Genomic DNA, 20,054 nt, shown 5'->3' with positions numbered 1-20,054 from the left:
TTCCTCCATCAATGAAAACATGAAGACGTAATGTTTTAGGGTTAATTCTACAACCTGAATAAATGTAAAGCAAAACCCAAAAATTGTCAGGGCAATCAAGTTTTTTTTTCGTATGTTATCTGAGGCTATACAGAAATCCAAAAATAGATTTTTAGATCAAAACTGATACATATGCATTACCTCTGGAGATTTAGAAGTTAGTTATATCATTGGCTATACACTGTATCTGCATTTGTAGACACTTTTTTTTTTTTTTTACATATTTCCACATTTACATATATACATACACATATGTATACATATGCATGTATGTATACATGTATTTATGTGTGTGTGTATGGTATGTATTGTTCTGTATTTTTCAAAATTACGTTTTATTCTGTGCTTTCAATGTGTGTGAAATCACAGATAAGCATTATTGTATCCATAATATAACTTCCAGCAGTTCTTGTTTGAAATTCAAATACATTGTAGGCAAAATAATGAAGCCAGCATATAAATTTTGCTATTAAATTTCTATGAATAATGCATCTGATGGTTAAATGTAATACCCCAAAACGTCAGAATCACACCATTGATTACACCTGGCCTCACTCACACATTGACAGTTATTTTACTCTTAACGCTACTATTTGTTTTTTCTGAAAAGCAAATAACCTGTTAGATGCAAGTGCACACATTTGAATAATCCTTCTTTCGGCCTTTACCTTCTTTAACCACTGGAGGGCGCTGAATATAAACCAATGAACATTGACACACATGGAGACTGACGCAACAAAGCAAAGATTGTTACGGTGAGAAAAATAAAGGACAAACTAAACATCTACAGTTACATTTTATTAACCGTATGTACAAAGACAATATTTATCTCTCTCAGAATAAATACAGTTCTACCAAACATACAGCATGCAATCAAGAAAAAAAATCATCAGAAAATGGAGTGATAACTTCTAATTTTGCGTTTGAGTGGCACCAGAGGAGGTTCACAGGTGACACTTCAGTTTGTATTTGCTTCTACTGATCTTGACTATTTAAGATGATGTTTGAGGAAACTCCTCTTCAGTGATATATTTAGCAACAAAAATATAAAATCTTGACATGATCCTGAATGAAATAGAAAAACATTTATTCACCACTTTTTTTTCAAATATTACAGCATAGTTTAAACATCTTAACACCTTTAAAAGTCATATGAAGCAATGCAAGTCTAATTATTAGTATCAAATCCCGTACCAGAACATCCAATAGCTGACTTCTGGTTTTACTGTTACAGATTGATTGATCCCAGTGTTTCCAGCGTTGGACAGTTCACGTTGGACTTCATACAGAAGCCATTTTCATTTTAAAGGACTGTTTAAGACAATAGATTAAAAAACAACATACAAAAAGCATGAAGAAACAGATAATACGTCAAATGTGTTTGGCCTCAGTGCATTTTCTTCAGAGCTATAAATCACAAAAACATTGATGCTTAGTACCACTTTAAAATCTCCCAGGTAATTAATTTCCCCCTTTTCCCCCTTTTGAAACAACATATAGTTTAAATCTTTCCACAATTAATCAAACAACTCATCAGAATTCTGGTTAGGTGAAAAACATATTAAGAGATTGTCCATTACAGCACACAATTGGCTATTCAATAAACCTGAAAGGCTGTCGTATGTTTGATGTAAGTTATGAAACGATGTTTCAAACAAAGTCTCACCTCTGGCAGCTGATCCTTTGGCGCAGACTTAATTATGCATTGTAACAGAATAAATATGTCAATCACAAGCTTCAGCGATAAGAAGGTTCACTTGAAACATCCTCACTTCAGGAGTGTGTTGTACGGCCTCCATCACGCTGCTCGGAGCCACGTTTAACCTACTTAATGCCAACCTTGAAAGTGGGATCTCAAAAGTGTTTTCATTAGTCCATTTAACGCAGAGATATTTTTATTCATCGGAGCAGGCAATAAGTGAGAGACACTACCCTAATTCAGGCATCTTATTGTCATACTGTGGTGGCGGAGTGATGGGTTCAATGGCCACTGGATTCTGCGTGGGGCTGCGGATTTGGAGGCGGAAGTCCTTCAGGTGCAGTTTGTCTGACTTGATCCTCCGCACCCGGAGGGGCCGCAGTAGACGGCTGGCCCGGCTGGTGCTGCGGGTGGGCAGGCTTGGATTTGATGTGAGGCCAGGAGGGTCGGCCGGGGCCTCTGCGGCAGGCTGAGGGGCAGCTGGTGTGGGATCATTAAGAGGGGTGTCGTCGGAGGGGTTGATAGCGAGCTCCGTTCCCTCATTCTCCACGGCGGCTATGATGTCCTCGTAGGACGGCAGCTGGGAGGTGCTTTGGCGAAGGTTGCTCTGGCGGACGGGGTAGTTGTCACCGCCGACGACCTCCTCGTAGCTTGGCACGTTGAATACGGCCGTGTCTGCAGCTCTGCAAAAGGATGCAAGAGGTGAACCTCTGACAAGACACGTCAGAAAATAAGCAATCCTGCAACCATTTTCTTCCACTGTCCACTCTGGACAGTGGAAACAAGCTGAGAATACAGCAATGACATATCAGGTCTTTTTATATTGATATGATGAAGGTGTTAGCTGACAGTAGTGCACAGTGAAACATTCAGCAGACACAGAGCAACATGATCACTCATCCGGAGTCATGTTAAAGCCATCAGATGAATGCAAGTCCAATATTCTCTCTCTTTTAGCTCTGTTTTTGTTCTCTACCAAGTCCTAAGGGAAACATGTGGCTTTTCAGCTGTTAAATGCTCTGTTACGTTCACAAGCTAATTGCTAACTGTGTCTGTCTGCTGATTATATATATATATATATATATATATATCAAAGTATGTGACAACAGTTTGGACTGTCTCATGAAGCAGGATGGCTAATTTAGTCGGATCACTGGCACCAAAGTAAGGAATTTTCAAATCCTAAACAAAGTGGGTTTAAATATTCCTGGAAAAAGTGACTTCATGTACTGCATATTTCCAAATATGTCAGATAGGAGTAACGACACCTAATAAAAATGATGAACTCACGTCTCCGCCTCCTGCCCTGGCACGTGGTCCATGAGGAGGCCTCCCGTTGCCGGTGGCTGGTTACTTCTGTTGCGTGCGTTCCTCTTGCTCCTCACGCCGAGGCAAATGGATAAAAGCAATATGGCGACCCCGACTCCGACCAGCACCATAGCCACCGTTGAAGACTTTGTCCCGTCTTTGCGATCCTCCTCATCATCATCATCATCATCACCACCACCACCACCACCACCACCTTGGGGCACTGTGGTGGAGTTGCCTGTCGTAGCGTGGGAGCCGCCGGAGCCCTCTCCATCCATCGGTATCACAGTCCACACAATCATGACAATACCCAGGGCGATGAGTCCCACTCCCAGGGCGCACAGGGCATAGTGAGCGCCTGAACCCGTGGCCGCCGAGCTGGAGGATCTGTTGGGGCGGTCGTTGCCGCCACATATACCCCGACTGGAACACATCCCTGCAGGACAAACTGCAACAGAAAAGACCACCAATGCAGTGAGAAGAGGCGTGAGATAAGGAGACACTTCTAACTGGAAAGCCGTCGTACTGTAATAATATAACGCCAACTCTCGTGGTGTTTAGGGAGCTTATTTTCTCCTGATTTGTACCTTTCCGACAAAAGGTTTTTATTTTGTAGACTTCTTTACAACAAATACCTTTGAGGAAGTTATTTACTGACATTACAGGTGGTGTAATGTTGGTGCCAAACAAAGGTGCATCAAAGTAAAGAACAACCTCTGCATAATGCGTCTCTGGTAAACACTTGAATAATACTGAAAACCTTGTGGGACAACAGTGAATGGTGCTATAAGATTAGGGGAATTAAGGGGTAGCTAGAATATTCTCTTAAATTTAATATACTCAATAACTCAACATTAAAAAAACACACCAGCTAAAGCTTCAATGGAGCCTAATGGAGGTTCAGGCAGGCAGGGACGTAGATTTATAGTCACACTATGGGCTGCAACTAACAATTCTTTTCAATTAATGTGATAATTATTTTCTCAATTGGTTAGTTGTTTTGTCGATAAAATGCCCAAAACCCAAAGATATTTATTCTGTAATCATATATAACAGAGAAAAGCCTCACATTGGAGGAGTGGGAACAAGCTAATGTTTGTCATTTCAGGGTGAAAAATTACTTGAACTATTAATCAATTATCATATATAGATTTGTTTTCTGTCCATTGATTCATCTGATTGTTCCCAGCCTGGGGGTCCAGCTTCACAGACCTGCATTAGTACGCAGATAAAACAACCAAAGAGCTAACGGAGCAATGACCAAGTGTCAGAGAGAAGAAAACAGTGAATATGTTAAAAAAAAAAAAGTCTATTAAGTACGTATGATTGTTTAAAAAAACAAACAGAAAACATAATACAGACACTGTATACTCAGTTGTTATGTACTGAATATGAAGTATCTCCAAAATACGTCACTTAGGCAGAGGTTGTAAGTTCACACATAAGAGCTGAGAAACATAAAGAATTAAGAGACCCCTCTTCTACCCATAATAGAAAAGGGGTCTCTTAAGGAAAAAGTTTGGGAACAACAGGACTAACCGATTAATCAGCTAATTGTTTCAGCAGTCATATGGTTACCTGAACATGGGCCTCTCTCTAACGCTACACTGTCCATATTACATTTGATTATCATTCATGTCAAGTCGAGCCCCAGACCACACATTTGTCTCCAAGAGCTTTTCAATCGGTGCAACCGACGACAGCCTTCCTTCAGCAGTCTCACTCCCTCCACCCCTCGGCCTCCGCCTGTCTGACAGCTTTGCAGCATGAGAATTTTCAACCAGTCTTTCAATGCGTTCATTCAGACGTTGTGAATCTCAGGCGCTGTTGGTGGGGATGTTACCTCCGGGAGGGTTTATCAAGCTCGCTCAGATACACGAGCAGAGCCACGTAGCCAGACTAAGAAGCAGAGTCTGCCAAAACGTCAGAAGCAGGGGTGAGAGAGCAGGTTAACGAGACAACATGGAGATTGGTAAGAAAACAGGTTAGACGAAAACAAGTGCGGTGGGAGGTCCACACATGTTGAAACATGACAAATACGCAGCTGAGCGAGCGACAGTATCTTTGAGAGGAATGACTCACGCTCAGAGGAATGGAGTGACAGAACACGGTCATGGCGATGATGGTATTTGGCAGCGTAGCTGCAATGCATGCAAATATATTACTCAGCATCCATTGTGAAACACACAGTAAAACACAATGGAGCAGATTGGAAGTGAGATAAATTCGACGCAGGCACACCAGGGGTCCACAAAATAGCATGAATGGGTTTTTTGTTTGGGTTGAGACTGCTAGAGAGGTGGTGACTCACTGAGCAGAACTGTACTGTGTGTTCATGTTCCATATGTCGACAATCAGCGTTACTTCAACCAGAGAGGCATTTTTGCTTCTCAAACTGTCCCATTTGAAGTCTTCTTAGAAATGGAGGAGTAAACTATCCAGTATTTCTCCATAAACAAAGTAAAAATGTTAGAATAGAACTGGGTTTTGGGGGGTCCTGACCTGCCAGTTTGGGTACCACCACTGCTGTAAAGCACTGCCTCAGCTGACAGTTAGATGAACTAAAGTCACTCTCAAGGGAAACATGCAAATAATGACATCCTGCAGGAAGTGTCCATTTAAAACACAAACAGTGGACTGTGGCTGTAAGAGTCCTGCATCTGGTCAACACCTGGTCAGCAACGATGTTTGGGTTGTGCTGCTGTGCTCATAAAACGCTACATTAGAACTAAAGTTGCTGCTGTGCGGCGAGTCAGTCACCTTTACACCATCATACTGTAGTTCACACACTTACTTCACCTTCAGCATGGCAGGATGGATACATATCCATGCTGTTCGAGCAAAATTCACACAACAGAGTGAGCAATTATAAGACAAGACAATATTTGCCTCTCTTCAACTGTCTGCCGTTTGCTGTCATATGCAAACGCTGCTGTCATTCATTTCTGTGGCCTGTGACCTTGAATGGTTGAAGCATTCTGTGACCTGAAACCCCCTGCAGCATCAGTATCACTGCGGTCCTGAGCTGCTGCGTAAACACGATACTGTAGGTTGCAATTTAAGTTGTTTGTTCAATGTTGCTTCGATGAAAATGCTAATACATGTTCATCGTTCATTATGATATTTGGTCAAAAGGTAACTGAAATCTCACACAAAATCTAGCGAAAAATGTCAAAACATGTCTGTATTGAACCTTTCTGTGACAAAACTATGAAAATCCAATATCACTGCGAAGCATCTACAGACACGAACCCAATGCCAAGGTGTCAAACATGAACATAAATCATGTTACAACAAATATTATGTTTTATAAATCGAAGAAGAACTGTTTATATGATAGTGAAAGGGTGAAAAGCTGTTTAAACTACAACTGTTACCTTTGCATTTCAGTGCTGAGCTCCTATATTGTTCACTTTAAAGCTGAGAAACATAAAGAATTATAACAAACGTTATCTCTGTGGCACCTTCTGAACACAAATGCAGCTCAAAGGGCTGAAAACAAACACATGAGAGCAGTGTAAGTGTTTATCATATGCTCCCTGTTATTATGTTGTGGGATTTGAATGCCTTTAATAATAATACACAATATTGTCTAGAGATAATAATCTTTAACAACTGAAAGTGTTGAATCCCACACAGTCATCACCTGTGTTTATCAAACATGTAACTTTACGCCTGACGAAGGTCTGTGCCCAACATGTCTGTGACCAAATGCTGCATTTTCAATAAACTTGATGCAGAATTCAACATTTCCTTTTGTATGATTTAATTTTCCTGTGCATCTCTCCCAGCTGTGCATAAGACAACACTCAATTTAAACAGCTTAAGGACGTCAGCTGAAAACAACAGACACCTCATTACTATCCAGTCCAAAGAAGCTGATTTTCCAGATGTTTTGATGTACAGTATATCAATATGTGAGGAAGGTCTAATGGTTACATTTGTTTACTACGTTGCCCAGTCTTCACTTTAAGTACAACATAGTAAAATGCAGTTCTATGTAGCATTTACCAATTAATCGAAATTGAAATATTTCAATATCCAAATAGCAAGACTGGCAATTTTTTGACACAGGTAAAATGTGCCACAAAATAGAATTATTATAAATGAAGCTGTTTGGTTCAGCCATAGTTCAATACAATAAAAACAGATAAAGGTTTTGAAAAAACTCCTGATTGCAGACTTAGTTTTCAGTCACCTATTTTCATTGCATATACGTGAACGCCCACTTTAGGACAAATATTTGACGTGACATGGATGATAAATGACAGAGTGTTAGCTAGAAATACAACAAATATGCTGTTAAAACAAAAATGAAAAGTTTTTCGTCTTTATGCACTTCTGTCCTAAAGCGGTTAAAACTGTATCAAACCATTGTAGCTTATGTTAAAATGTTAACACATGTGTGCTTTGTTACAGTATGTAATTGGGTCATTCAAGTGTGCTCATAAAACATGACAAAATGTCCCACAGACCAGTAAGTAAAATGTACATACATACATACAATACAGCATCAGTTGAAGTTAGTGAATCGGTTCAAACATCTTGTATCCATCATTAACGAGACCCCACCTGCTGCTCTGTTCTCAGGACAGGATGGACACAGGTGGACGATGCCGACACGTGAACTTTCATGATTTTAAGGACAAAGGACTTCATGCACGTCACCAAGTGCCATAAATAACAAATTTATCAGTCCAATCCCTCATACAAACACAAAAAACACACACCCAGCAATTTAGCTTATGTCACCTTGTTCTGACAAAGGATTGATGGAATGGGCAGGAAATACTGTATATACTCGATGTATAAACATCTACTGCAGGGGTCCTGAATGCTGAGTTCAAACAATTAAATTGCGGGTTTATCATGATTTGGTCTTTGAATATGTTGCAGTGCATTTCTCTGGGGTACTGAAGCATGTGTCTGCCTTTTAACATTTAACATTCAGCTCTGCACCAGTCCATCTTTTGCTCATTCAATGGCTCTCTGACAGTGAAAAGCTCGCCTGCACACTCTGTCTGTTCAAAAGGATGATATTTAGCAATATGCTGCATACTGCTAAGTCCCAGCTGTGAATCCCACTTTGAAATAACTTCAATTAACGAAATAAATACAGCAGTGCTGGGCGATCATTTGTTATTACTGTCTATTGATTTTCAGTGGAATCATCACGTAGCGATATGATCACATGTTGTTGTGTAAAATAATGTTGCTTAAATTAATGATTTCTAGTAAACTGTGAGTGAAAACTGCAAAAATAAGTTATTGAGGTTGACGAAACAACCTCAGCTCTCGAGGCGCTCAGAATCGTGGACAGCTTCATCGTCAATAGTTTAAGGAGAAAACTTTGATAAAGACGTTGATGCATTCAAAAGCACCAGAGGAAGCAGGTAAGTGGAGCTGAGACGGTCTATTAAAGTTTTATTTTGGAGTTTTGTCTGATGTCATTGTTATTTCAGTAAGTGTACACATTAAGTTGTAGTTTTCTTTAATTCTCTGAGTTTATTTGACTAATTCATGCTGTGAAATCCTGCTGCACAACACACTGGGAGATTAGACACTTTCAGAAGGAATAATCCCACTATAGCATTATGGACTATTTACTCTCATTATTTCTCCAATGTCAATCATTTCATGACCATTTACAGCAGTTTTACTCATGTTATTATCTAAAGTAGAAACAGACAACTTTCCATCCCCCCAGTGTTTCCATGTGGTATCACTGCTGCTGCTGAAAGACAACCAGATCACTTTCTGCTCTCCTCAGAGCCCTGCAACTAGCAAAACACACAGAATAAACTTCATTTGTTTCCAAATTTCCCTGAAGAAACGATCAGGCCACTTTGGAAATAAGAGAAATGAGAGAAGCATGTAGACTGACGACTGCCGTATTCTATATGGAGTAATGACATAGCTTGAGTAACTACAGCAGGGGTTGGCACTGGGGTGGAGGGGGGAGTGGAAGAAAACATGGAGAAAAAAAGCTTAAGTTTATTCATTCATTCGGTCTATAACGGAGGCATGAGAGCAGATGGAAACGGTAACAGCCTTCACTTTCCTGGGAGATCGCAGCCGGTGGTGGCAGAATTACACAGTGACATCGAGGCTTATATGGAGCCAATGCAAACGCAGATGGTGTCATTATTCTACAGTCATTTCACTGTGCAGCCACCATTTACTTTATAATGATAAGTTTAGGCAAAAAACTTGTTTATTCCCAGTTTCAGTGTAAAATGTTGCTTATTCATGTCCCTTTGCCTCAGAGTAGTTTTAGCACCTTCCTGCTTGTAGTTGAAACCGGGCGTTTCACTTTCTTGTTGGTGCAGATTAACAAAGATTTACTCCAAGACAAACCAACCTGCTTATTCATCACAACCAGGAGTGGGTGGACAATACTAACCACCCACCCATGATGCATACATTGATATTGTGATGTTGATTGCAGCCAGTCCTAACTCACACATTCTGTGATTGCCACAGAGTATGAGCCTGGGATGCGCTGATCTGATCTGATCTGATGATATTGAGGCCAGTGCTGCCTTCTTTAAATGGATCAAACATCAGCTCTGACACGAGTGATCCACATTTAAAAGGCTGTCTTTGCCAGTGTCATTAGACTGCCATCAGTTACATTCATTAAGCCACGGCAGCGACCCCTGGCCTCGGGTTAACTTACGTACTGACACAGATCTTAAACGTGTGACAACAGGAGGACTGCTGTCAGACCAGTTTCCACAGGTTCCCTTCTATCAGGTGCTGGAACCAGGAGGAGAGAAAACAGCTGGATCAGTGCATCTTTACCTGAGTGCACATGGTTTTATCTCAGATATATGCTGATTTTTTTTTTTTTTTTTGCCATTTTGGCACCATAAATGTGGCATAGATGACCAGGATGGTATCATGGGATTGTTTTCTATCATTCTATCAGCTTGAAAGCCAAAGTGAGGCTGCAGGCTGACCTCCTGCGTCGCTTCTAATGGCTGCTGTTCTTCCTGTGCAGCGAGACACACGCCTTTACCCTCCCTGCAGGTTACCGGACGGTGTGCATGGGTGTGTCCTGTTTAACATCAGCACACTTCCACCATTACATAAAAGGCAGCCCGTGCTGTTGTAGTCACAGGTCTGACTTCTGCTTCTATCAGGCTGTTATATGGGTAACCGCCATTAAACGTTATTGACGCAGGAAAAAGGGTTGAAGTGTGTGAGTGTGTCCGTCCTTCAGCCACAGTGCAGCCTGCGCTTTCATTGTTTGTCAAGTCGGACGGGACCTCAGAGGGAGGACCTGTCCCCACACAGCAGCTCCGTCTGAACTCCGCACACAGCTCCCATTAAACACCTGAGACAGACATTTACAACCCACCTGCCACCCCCGCTTTATCTGATAACTGGCCCTGATTTCTCTTTGCAGTAGGAGATCTGGAGCTCTGGAGGAGGCCTTACCTTTACACCGCTCGCTGCCCAGGGACTTCCCTTGTCATCGGTGAGTTACCTGAATCACGCAGGTGTTTTCAGGAAGACCGCGGGGGGAAAGGACGGAGAGGGCATAGACGCGGCGGCTGGACGCCCTGTTCACCTGAGGTTTCACTTCGGAAAAATCGCACAAAGCGTTTCTTTTGGGGTTTTCTTTTCTATTCTGGCTGCCGCTGCAGAAAACAAAACTGTTCAGGGGAACTTTGTTCAAACTTCAGCCGTGGAGACGCCTCCTCTCCGCGGGTTGTAAAGTGCGGCTGTGACCTGTTTTCCGCTTGGTCCTAGCGCTGCTCAGGTGAGCTTCCCGCGAGGACCAATCAGCGGGACAGGTACACACACCCGGAAACAAAGGAGGAAAATTCAATTCAAATTAAATAAAAGGCTGGAAAACAGCAACACACGGTTAACGTTGTAGCTGAATTTTAATTGGTCAGACAAGGGGACTAGTACAGGACTGGATAATAAAATCCTCAATTTATTTTACTCTCATCTTAATTTATTTAGAATCTATCAAAAAGAAAAAAATATTATAAGCACTGTTATTATTGTTATTGTTATTGTTGGGGTGGTGGTTTAATGATAATTTTATCGATTAATATGTCTTTCCTACCCATCAGTTTGGTCTATGAAATGTCATTAAACAGTGAAAAATGAGCATCAAACATACCCCAGAGCCCCAGAAGACATCTTCAATTTGCTTGTTTGTGTTTTCTCTATCAAACAGGGGGGAAATGCAGCAAATCCTCACTCTTGCTTCAAAAAATGATTTAAACTGTTATAATCAGTTATCTGATTAGTTGCTGGTATATCTATTAAATGACTGATCCATTTGCTTGCAATTTAGCACTAATGATTATTGTTGAAATGTTATCAAATTGAAAATAAAGGTAATCCCCTTTGCAAACAGTGTCTTTGATTGTGATGTGTAACAGAGGACACTGATCCGGGTTCAGCTGAAATTAGAGGGGCCTTACAGGATCACCACAGATGCAGCTCACAAACACAATCTCGCCATAAGGTCCACTGAGCAGCTGTTCTGGAGCTTTTGATTGCATCACACAGTCTTCCTCGGCAGATGAAGTTGCCCAGTAGTAGGAGCTGTAGATGCTCACATTCAAATTAAAATTTTTCCCCCACTTCAATCTCAATTTGTCAGACAAAATGCACATGAAGCCCTGAAACTGCTGATGAAGATCATGTGATGCAATCCAAAGAACAGCAACTGGGTGAATTAGTGTTGAGTATCTTTCCATAATCTTCATAAGATAATATCTTAATTCTAAGATAATCGAATTGTTCATGCATTGTTAATGTGTAAACAGAGATTTTAATGGCAGTTGACAATAATTTCACCTTTAATGTTGCCATACATGAGAAGCTCTGACAGGTGGCTGAAGAGAGACAGTAAACGTCAGATTAACACAAACATCTGAGTCCGTCCCTTCTGTTTCTGTACAGGTTTTGAACTGATCTAATCTTCCCGCTTAAACAACTTTGCTCTTGGTGACTGAAGGAGACGCCCAGAAAGAGGCAGACAAACCTGTTTTCTGCTTTTTGGATTGACCTCAGGCTTTCAGCTGCGCACGAGGTGCGTTTTCATGCTCAGGAACAGCAGAGTGTGTACGACTGTGTGTTATAAAACAGGATTAAACTGTACAAAACAGACCATTACATTCTCTCCATTCAGCTCATAATATAAGTAAGAGTACTGGCTTTTTTTCAGTGCCTATACAGCATAAACATGTGGAGTCCATTTGCTTGATTTTTTCTCATTGTCACTCTCAAAACCCAACATTCAGCTGTATGTTTTATCTGCGTATCACATACAGAGGATGTTTTTTTTCAATAACATTCTATCAATATTTACAGTCAGATGAAAAACTAAGTGCTTGAATTAAATGATTATGGGACACTAATGAGAAGATGTGTTTTTACCAGTTTTTAAAAGTTAATGTTAAAGATTTTCTTATGTGCTGGAATGAGCAGTTCCATAAGAGTTGCTCCTCTTTGCCGTTTTTGTGACAAAGTTAGCTCAGCCACATGCCCAAATTTCATCTGTTATAATGCTGTCTGAAACTAAGGTCTATCATCTATTAGATCAATAATAATAGTGATTGTGATGACAAACTTGTTGAACCAGGAGAGGCTCAGAGGAAGTTTTAGCCCGAAACAACATCAGATAACAGTTGAGCGCTCCTCAGTGGAAGAACAGCAGATATGCGGCAGTTAAAAGTTAAATGACCTTTTTTTTTCTCCGTCACCTCAAGCAGAATGAATCATGTGCTTACATGTGCAACAGCGAAAGATAATGAACTGACACGTTAGAAACAGTTGAAAAAGAAGAGCAGTAAACATCAGTGCTGCAAGACCTATTTCATATAAGGCATCAAAGGAGAACAACACTGTGTTCAGTTCTATTTGTAGGTTATTCTTTTTAAAAAATGTCCAAAAATTCATCTTCCTCTTCATTATATTTCCAACAGCTCCATCAGGTCTCTGTTCAGAGTTATGTTATTCTTACATTGGCCAAAATGGTCGTATGTCTGAGTGATAAAATCAAGTGGTACACCCCTTTAAGACAACTTCCTCTTCAAAGTCCGGCAGGTCGCTCTCAGTAGCAAACCACTATTATACAATTACAATGTAAACAATAGTGACAAGGTGTGCGATGTCGATGGCTGAGGCCGCTTCAGACGTTGGTGATTTCGACACTCTTGTAGGTGTGCATGGGGCTGCCTTTGGCCCGGGGAATGGCCTGAACTCTGGCCTCTCTGGGCAGAGAGCCGCAGCTGCCGTGGAAGCCCAGACCTCTCTCCACAGAGTGGCTGTTCGCACGTAACCTCAGCGGACTCTGGGACAATCAAAAGGCATAAAACAGATTCTTTTAAGGCTGTGAATGCAAAATAAGACAAACATTAACAGCACAAAACTTTTCAAAGTATGCACAAGACTTATTTTTCTATCCAAACTGTCACATTGTGCTGCAACAACCAAATAAACTGATTTCTGAACAATGTGATCCATCTAACCCTTCCACCAAATTAAACTGTCTCTCCCCATTCAACATCACATTTGTCTCTTTAGTGTGATCGTTCCCCGTGTACCACCTCAACATCTCTTTGCACAAAGAAACAGGTCACCTTAAAGAAACAAGACTCGATCAAAAATAAATAATTGTAAGAGAAGAATGATTCAGAATAAAAGAATCATTCAGCTGTGGAGCAGTGTGATTGTGGCTTTGAATAGTTTTGTTATGCAGAACAAGAGAATGAGAAAATGACACGTGAGAAAAGTGCAACTGCATTTCAGCTGTTGACAGGTGGACACAGGCAAGAAAAGCAGGAGAGAGGGTACAGCCAGAATCAAACCAGGGACGCTGTACTTAAAGATGGGACGTGTCTTAGAACATTAGTCCACGAAGACGCCCCCGGAAAAGATATACAGTACGTATAAATATAGTGTATGTAGGCAAAAAAATGTCTGGTGATCCTAAAGTGAAGTAACAGTCGCCCCACAGTCCACCAGTCACTGAAACTTTGTCTAACTGTATTTTGCAACATGTGCATGACACGACATGTGGAAGAGAACAAACCAGTATCCCACTGACTCACAAATGCAAAGGAGGAAGTGGAGTTAGACTCACAAAACCTGCCACAAACATCACCTCACAAACCCTGCAGGAACAGAGTTCACGTTAAGAATGGCTGGAGAGGAGGGGTCCAGGCAGGACTGTCTGAGTGGGCTCAGCTGGGGAGATCTCCAAAGAGCCGCCGACAACCCAGTGAGGTGGAGGGCATTGTCAATGGTACATGCTCCCCAGAGGAGCAAAGGGCTATGTAATTATGTTGCATTAATATGAGAGTGAAATAATACCTTGACTGATCTTCTCATAGACGCCCTCTCCTCAGCAAAGCGGTTAACAGCCACAGGCGATGAGGAACCGATAACCTCACTGCCCTGCTCTGCACTGCTGAGAACACAAGACATAATCATTCACGTGCATCATGTTAAATTCTAAAACAATCCCCTTTCTTTCACAGAATTCACAAGAACGTGTCACATTTAAAGACAAAAAAATAACTGGGGGGATGTAGGAACAGGAAAAGGAAAGAGCGCAACAGGAGTCAAAGGGTTTTTAATCTGCACCTGTGAGGGACGGCGAGTGATTTCATCTCTTCATACAGGTGCCGGTGCAGCATGTGTTTGTTGCTGGGGATCCCCAGAGCTTTGGCCATGGCGTCTGTATCAAAGGACGGGTCCAGAGCCATCACAGCTCCATGAATGCCTTGACCCTGAAGATTGTCTGCAAACTCCTGAAGAGCATGAGACAAACGAATTCAGACTACACCCACATACCTACCAAAAGTTGTATTGGAGCCAAAGTCAAAAGGTAATAGTAGTTAAAATCAAACCACAGTCATGGTAAAGCCTTTAAAAAACCTATAACAAATAACTTTGTCTCGGGGGTCCGTTCTGCAGTGGAAGGCGCCAAAGCACCAAAGCTCTCATTATTTCTGAGGGAGTCTTAGAAACTCGTGGTGGTTCTGGTATCTGGTTGCAATCTGCTCTAGAAATCCTTCGAGCAATACCATCACTGATCTCCCACCCACCTTGAGGTCGATGTCTCTGATCCACTTCATTACTCTGTGACATGTCCAAACGATGGGGTCCCGGTCTTGGTGCTCACATCTCGCTCGCCGCACCTGCAGGGCCTGCAAAAAACACAACACAAAGATAACTGCGCAAGCGCTTATGAGGCACAGGGAGAGCTCAGGGAAAGATGAGGGCCTGCTGAGATAAACCAGCAGCAAGGAGGACATCACATGCAGTTCTGTGCAGTCAAGCAAAACTTTATGCATTGATTTCACGACCTCCTCGTGTTAATTTCAATTGAGAATCTGACCTCTTTATCAAAACAGAGAATCTGCAGGAGCTGGATTGCCAGGAGTAGACTGGTCTGGTGGTACTGGTCGCTGATGTTGAGGAATCTCTCCAGGTCTCTGCGGCTCAGAGAGTTCAGCACTCGCCCGTCCACTAAATGAGTCTGGAAGGTCTGGGAGTACTGAGGCAAGCCCACGTCACTCAGCCATGACGTTGCAACCCAGTGATGGTCCATCTCTGACGCTTTTGATAGTCTAGAAGATGATGAGACGCCACTGATCATCTTAGACATTTTCAGATCCTTTACTTGAGTAAAAGCAGCAACAGCATACTGCCAAAGTGCCCCATTACAAGTTATAATGCAGAAAAATGTGTGTGGTTCCCTCCAACTGCTGATCAGAAATATTAAACTTACTTTGAAAAGTATGAGCATTGTATCAATCAAAGTTTCTTCAGTGTTTTGTTAGCTGCTGCTCACCCTTGGTCCCCTTCAGCTCTCCTGTAATCCTCAATGGCCAGTCTTAATTTCCTGCGATGAATGGGGTTACTGATACCCAGACCCAGCTCCAAATCCTCATCTGTCAGGCCTAGCAGCACCTAAAGAACAGAAATCCAGTCCATTATAAAACAAGAACAGCATATTAATATGCCCATCTGCTAAAATCAGAACCCCTCCTCGTACTCAAAACAAACAGCAAAAGAATCACTTGTGCCAAAGGTGTACCTTGCCACTTTTGACGTTTTCAGAGCAGGCTCGGGTGTACATGGGCATTCCCATGACAACCTCCAGCCAGGCTTGGACTGCACCTGCCCTCCACAGTGACATGCATGTGTTTCGAGTGAGCTCCGCCTGCTGGAGGCGGTCCAGCTGCTCCTCTCCGTCAGACAGGCTCTGCTGTGTGAGGCTGTCAGAGTCTGGATTGGTCAGGAGAAGTTATGGTGTGGCATACAGGAGGGGGTTCAGGGTCAGAGGGATACGGAAATCAAAAAAATGACTCGTTTGGAGATGGATGTTGGCATTAAAAATACATAGACATCCACATCAGTGTAACAGCACGTAGCAACAATTTGGATGCTGCATTAAATTATCAGAAAATGTTTTCTGTATTAATAACAGAAATACGCCTTTCTGGCTTCTTCTTGTGCTTACTAATATAAATCAAGTCATCGGTTATCAATCAAGCAGAAAAGTAGGTTCAAGCCTTTCTTTTGTTCCAGTATTGGCATAAAATGTTTTGAAATTGCACCATATGGCCACTAGATGGTGCCAGAATAATTCACTGGAGCTACACTTCCTGCGTCTGTGAATGAACTGTGCTGTAGTAGATGGAAATAGCTAACAAGGTTTAGTTTTGAAAATAAACAAAACTACATGGCTGAGTGCATCTAAACCTGAAATGGTGTTGAAATCCAGAAAACATACAACCCATCATTCATTTCTTCTCATGAGAGCGTAGCAGTCCGGTCACTTCTAAAACGACAACCTTGGGTTTAGTGAAGTTGTTAAAATACTTCAGCAGCTATCTGATGATTATGAGGGGACTTAAGACCATTAGGATAATGTATTAGAGACAGAGGGATTATTCATAAAACATCATGCTCCTGCACATTACCCGCCCATCTGAACAACAGGAAAACACTGATTCATACTGAACCGACGAATCCAGGATGAACCCCGTGTGTTTACCTGACTCGTCCCCACATGCTGACAAAAATGCTGCATGCAAAGTCCACTGTCTCTTTCAAAAGAGTTTCCACAAAGAAAAAAGGACACAAACTTGAATTTTTCCAATGGACTTGAGTGATATGAATAATCCCCAGAGTGCAGAAACAGACAGCTGGTAATCACAGATGAGGAGTTACTCACTGGCAGGAGAGAGTTGCCATTAGAAATGGCAGGAGGAGAGGGAGAGACACGTTAGACTGGGACACAAGAACAAGATTACTCATGGAACAGAAAACTGCCACATAGGATGTATTCAGTTACTAGTTTTATTTTTAAAATAAGATTTCATTTCAATTATAATTCATTTTGAAAATGCTAAAACTTCCTCAACATCTGGCTGCAACAGCTGCAGCAGATAAATATTTGAAGTTAACTCTTGTTTGTCTTTTTTATTTTTAAATAAAATACTTCAATAGATTTTATCTTTTATGGAACATCTCCTAAATTACAAAGCATTTAACATAGAATTATTGGAGCCACATTTGCAAGAAATGAGGAGGGATTCTACAGAAAGCAAAACAAAAACAGCGAAAAAAGTCAAAATAAAAGGGACCGTGCATTCAAAATGCAAGGAGAGATAACTCGGTAAAGGGAAGAGGCAACACAGGAGCAACACGGGATTGAGGAGATTATTAATTTGATTGGCGATGAATGGACATCTGATCAAAGCAACACAGAGGGATCATGCACGTGTTTAATGCGCATTCCTTCGTCACATGTTGGCACATGTTAGACAGCTCTCAGTAAGAAATGAGTCAGACATAAACAATGTTAGGAGGCTAGCGCTAACAGTGACAGAATGATACGCAGATTTCCTTAAGATGAGTGTTTAACCTTTGGCACTTGCACATGGTTTCTACAGCAGATGAGAAGTGTGCCTGAATATGCATCACCGTTCATTTTTTTCTTTGTGCATTCAGGTCTGATGTGCAATTACATTTTTTAAGAAAGACTGACTATTAAACCCTCGATGGTCAGTCGTTAATTATAGTAACTTGGTATATTGCTGTCTAGCATAAAATGGATGAGGAGGCCTTCACAAAAAACTACCTGCTGCCCACATTGTGGTGTGTTTTATCAGAAAATAGTGTGAGGCAGCATTTATAAAGTAAACATGATGACAAAGTACTATTTTTCATATCAGCAAGCAATTTGAAGAACAGAATTTGGCCAATTAAACTCCAATATATAAAATGTTTTGAGCCGCTCAGGGTATATCTCCTGTTTCGTAATAAGAAACGAGCCAAGTAAGATTGGGAATAAGAAGAAACTATGAAATCAATGTTGCAAAGCATGATAGAAGCAACTGTAAAGTAACAAAAGCCAAATGACATTTACAGTAAAAACACTAGTTTCACAATAACTTCTATTTACATATGAACAGCAGTCCTTCAAGTCTCCAGTTATAAAAAAAACATAAAACATTAAGACATTTGGAAGATAATACAGCATAAACATGTCTACACATAATAATAACCCCATGTATATATATTTATATGCATGTAAACATATATACATATGCATACATGTACATCTATAAATATATATCTAATTTACAAACATACAATTTAAGGGTAATATACTGTACATTTATGGGGATAGCAGTCTCTTTTAGGCTTTTCTTTTAAAATTTAACCCCTTCCCCCCTCCAGACAAACCCACACACAAAACACTCTTTACACAAAGTTAAAGCCATGTGGATATCCAAATTTAACACACGACACGCACACACACACACACACGTTCACACTCTCAGCATCACCAGTCGGCATCCTCCTCTATGTAATAATCAGGGGTGGCTGTACCATCAAACAGGCCGGGGTCCAGTGACTTGCGCTGCTTGCCCCGAGCGAACACCCGCGACAGGGATCCCAGAGTCATCTTCTCCTTCTTCTTCTTACGCTTCTGGTCCTCCAGGTCCTCCATGGACTGAACGGGGCAGAGGAGACAGGAAGCTTGGGTTTGTCCTCTCATACAGCTGAGTTAAAGCGGTAGTTCGACATTTTGGGAAATGTGCTTATTTACTTTCTTACTCACAGTTAGCTGAGACAATTGATGCTCTCATGTCAGTGTGGTAACTATGAAGCTACCGCCAGCAGCCTGTTAGCTTAGCTTAGCATAAAGACTGGAGACAGGGCTAACAGCTAGCCTGGCTCTATCAAAAGGTGACAAAATAATCCACCCACTGCTTGTAAAGCAGGCTCTAAAGCAGGGGCAGGCTCAGAAACGTGAGAAACTCAGCAACTCCAAATGGACAGATTATAAGAAAATGGGCCAACAGGACACAGAGATGTAAAAGTCCCCCCATCTGTCCAACATAGGAGACTTGAAGAGATACAAAACGATGCGACTGTATTGTTTTTTGTCATTTTATGTCTCTTTGCATTCGTTTTTCATGTCTTTGTGGTGGATTTTTGTCTTTGTGGCCATTTTGTCTGTTGGTAGTTGTTTGATTGACTTTACGACAACACCTGAACAGTCACTTCATGCAGAGGGTCTGGTCCCTCTGGTTCGAGGGGGCAGTGCCACCTCTCACAACCCCCATCTAGCCCCAACCCTGATCCTAAGATCACTAATTTATACATTACATCTAATACAAAAGTACAGTGATTATGCTATGCTAAGCTACCTGGCGACTGGCTTCATAGCTTTCAAACAGATATGAGAGTGGTGTCACTCTTCTCATCTAACTCTCAGTAAACAAATGTATAATCATATTATCCAGAATGTCAAACTCTTACTGCACTTTAACATGGGTCAAATGCAAAATAACATCACCACCACCACCACCAAGCAGGCAGGCTGACACCCAGCAGGCCGACAGAACACAGGGACAGACACAAACAGGAGAGGACGAAGAGGAGGGAGGTACTTATAGAAAAGTGTGGAGGTGTGATTACTTGGTCGAGGGGGCCAGGCAGCTCTTAC

General features: G+C 41.5%; 3 protein-coding genes across 4 annotated transcripts in view; all 3 read right to left on the bottom strand.

The window, feature by feature from the left end:
- Positions 1 to 824: 824 nt before the first annotated feature.
- Positions 825 to 10,771, bottom strand: tmem51b (transmembrane protein 51b). The gene is made up of 3 exons (XM_041962122.1): positions 10,490 to 10,771; positions 3,029 to 3,494; positions 825 to 2,421 (listed from the first exon to the last, which is right to left on the bottom strand). Exons 2-3 carry the CDS (start codon positions 3,478 to 3,480, stop codon positions 1,968 to 1,970), a joined length of 906 nt encoding a protein of 301 aa, XP_041818056.1. The 5' UTR covers positions 3,481 to 3,494; positions 10,490 to 10,771; the 3' UTR covers positions 825 to 1,967.
- Positions 10,772 to 11,861: 1,090 nt separating this feature from the next.
- Positions 11,862 to 18,189, bottom strand: LOC121612530 (kazrin-A-like). The gene is made up of 8 exons (XM_041945478.1): positions 18,177 to 18,189; positions 16,125 to 16,315; positions 15,879 to 15,997; positions 15,423 to 15,654; positions 15,130 to 15,231; positions 14,666 to 14,832; positions 14,393 to 14,486; positions 11,862 to 13,370 (listed from the first exon to the last, which is right to left on the bottom strand). The coding sequence occupies exons 1-8, from the start codon at positions 18,187 to 18,189 to the stop codon at positions 13,209 to 13,211; spliced, it is 1,080 nt and encodes a 359-aa protein (XP_041801412.1). The 3' UTR covers positions 11,862 to 13,208.
- Positions 17,379 to 20,054, bottom strand: part of LOC121620554 (kazrin-like) — a 59,694-nt gene continuing 57,018 nt past the window's right edge. For both annotated transcript variants that reach the window (XM_041956646.1, XM_041956654.1), the window contains one exon: positions 17,379 to 19,055. In XM_041956646.1, the coding sequence (XP_041812580.1) occupies positions 18,885 to 19,055 (171 nt within the window). In that variant the 3' untranslated portion in view covers positions 17,379 to 18,884. The remainder of the gene's footprint in view (positions 19,056 to 20,054) is intronic.

This window comes from Chelmon rostratus, chromosome 2 (genome assembly GCF_017976325.1).
Source record: "Chelmon rostratus isolate fCheRos1 chromosome 2, fCheRos1.pri, whole genome shotgun sequence".
Classification (NCBI taxonomy): domain Eukaryota; kingdom Metazoa; phylum Chordata; class Actinopteri; order Chaetodontiformes; family Chaetodontidae; genus Chelmon; species Chelmon rostratus.
The sequence above is the reverse complement of the archived record's forward strand: the minus strand, read 5'-3'. Positions and strand labels throughout refer to the sequence as shown.

Excerpts from the sequence above, each read along its gene's own strand:
- tmem51b (XM_041962122.1), bottom strand. The coding sequence starts at position 3,480 with ATGTGTTCCAGTCGGGGTATATGTGGCGGCAACGACCGCCCCAACAGA. Across the intron at positions 2,422-3,028 it reads CCAGGGCAGGAGGCGGAGAC|AGCTGCAGACACGGCCGTAT; the intron begins GTGAGTTCATCA and ends ATCCTTTTGCAG.
- LOC121612530 (XM_041945478.1), bottom strand. Across the intron at positions 15,655-15,878 it reads AGAGCTGAAGGGGACCAAGG|ACTATCAAAAGCGTCAGAGA; the intron begins GTGAGCAGCAGC and ends ATCATCTTCTAG. Across the intron at positions 14,833-15,129 it reads TCAGAGACATCGACCTCAAG|GAGTTTGCAGACAATCTTCA; the intron begins GTGGGTGGGAGA and ends CATGCTCTTCAG.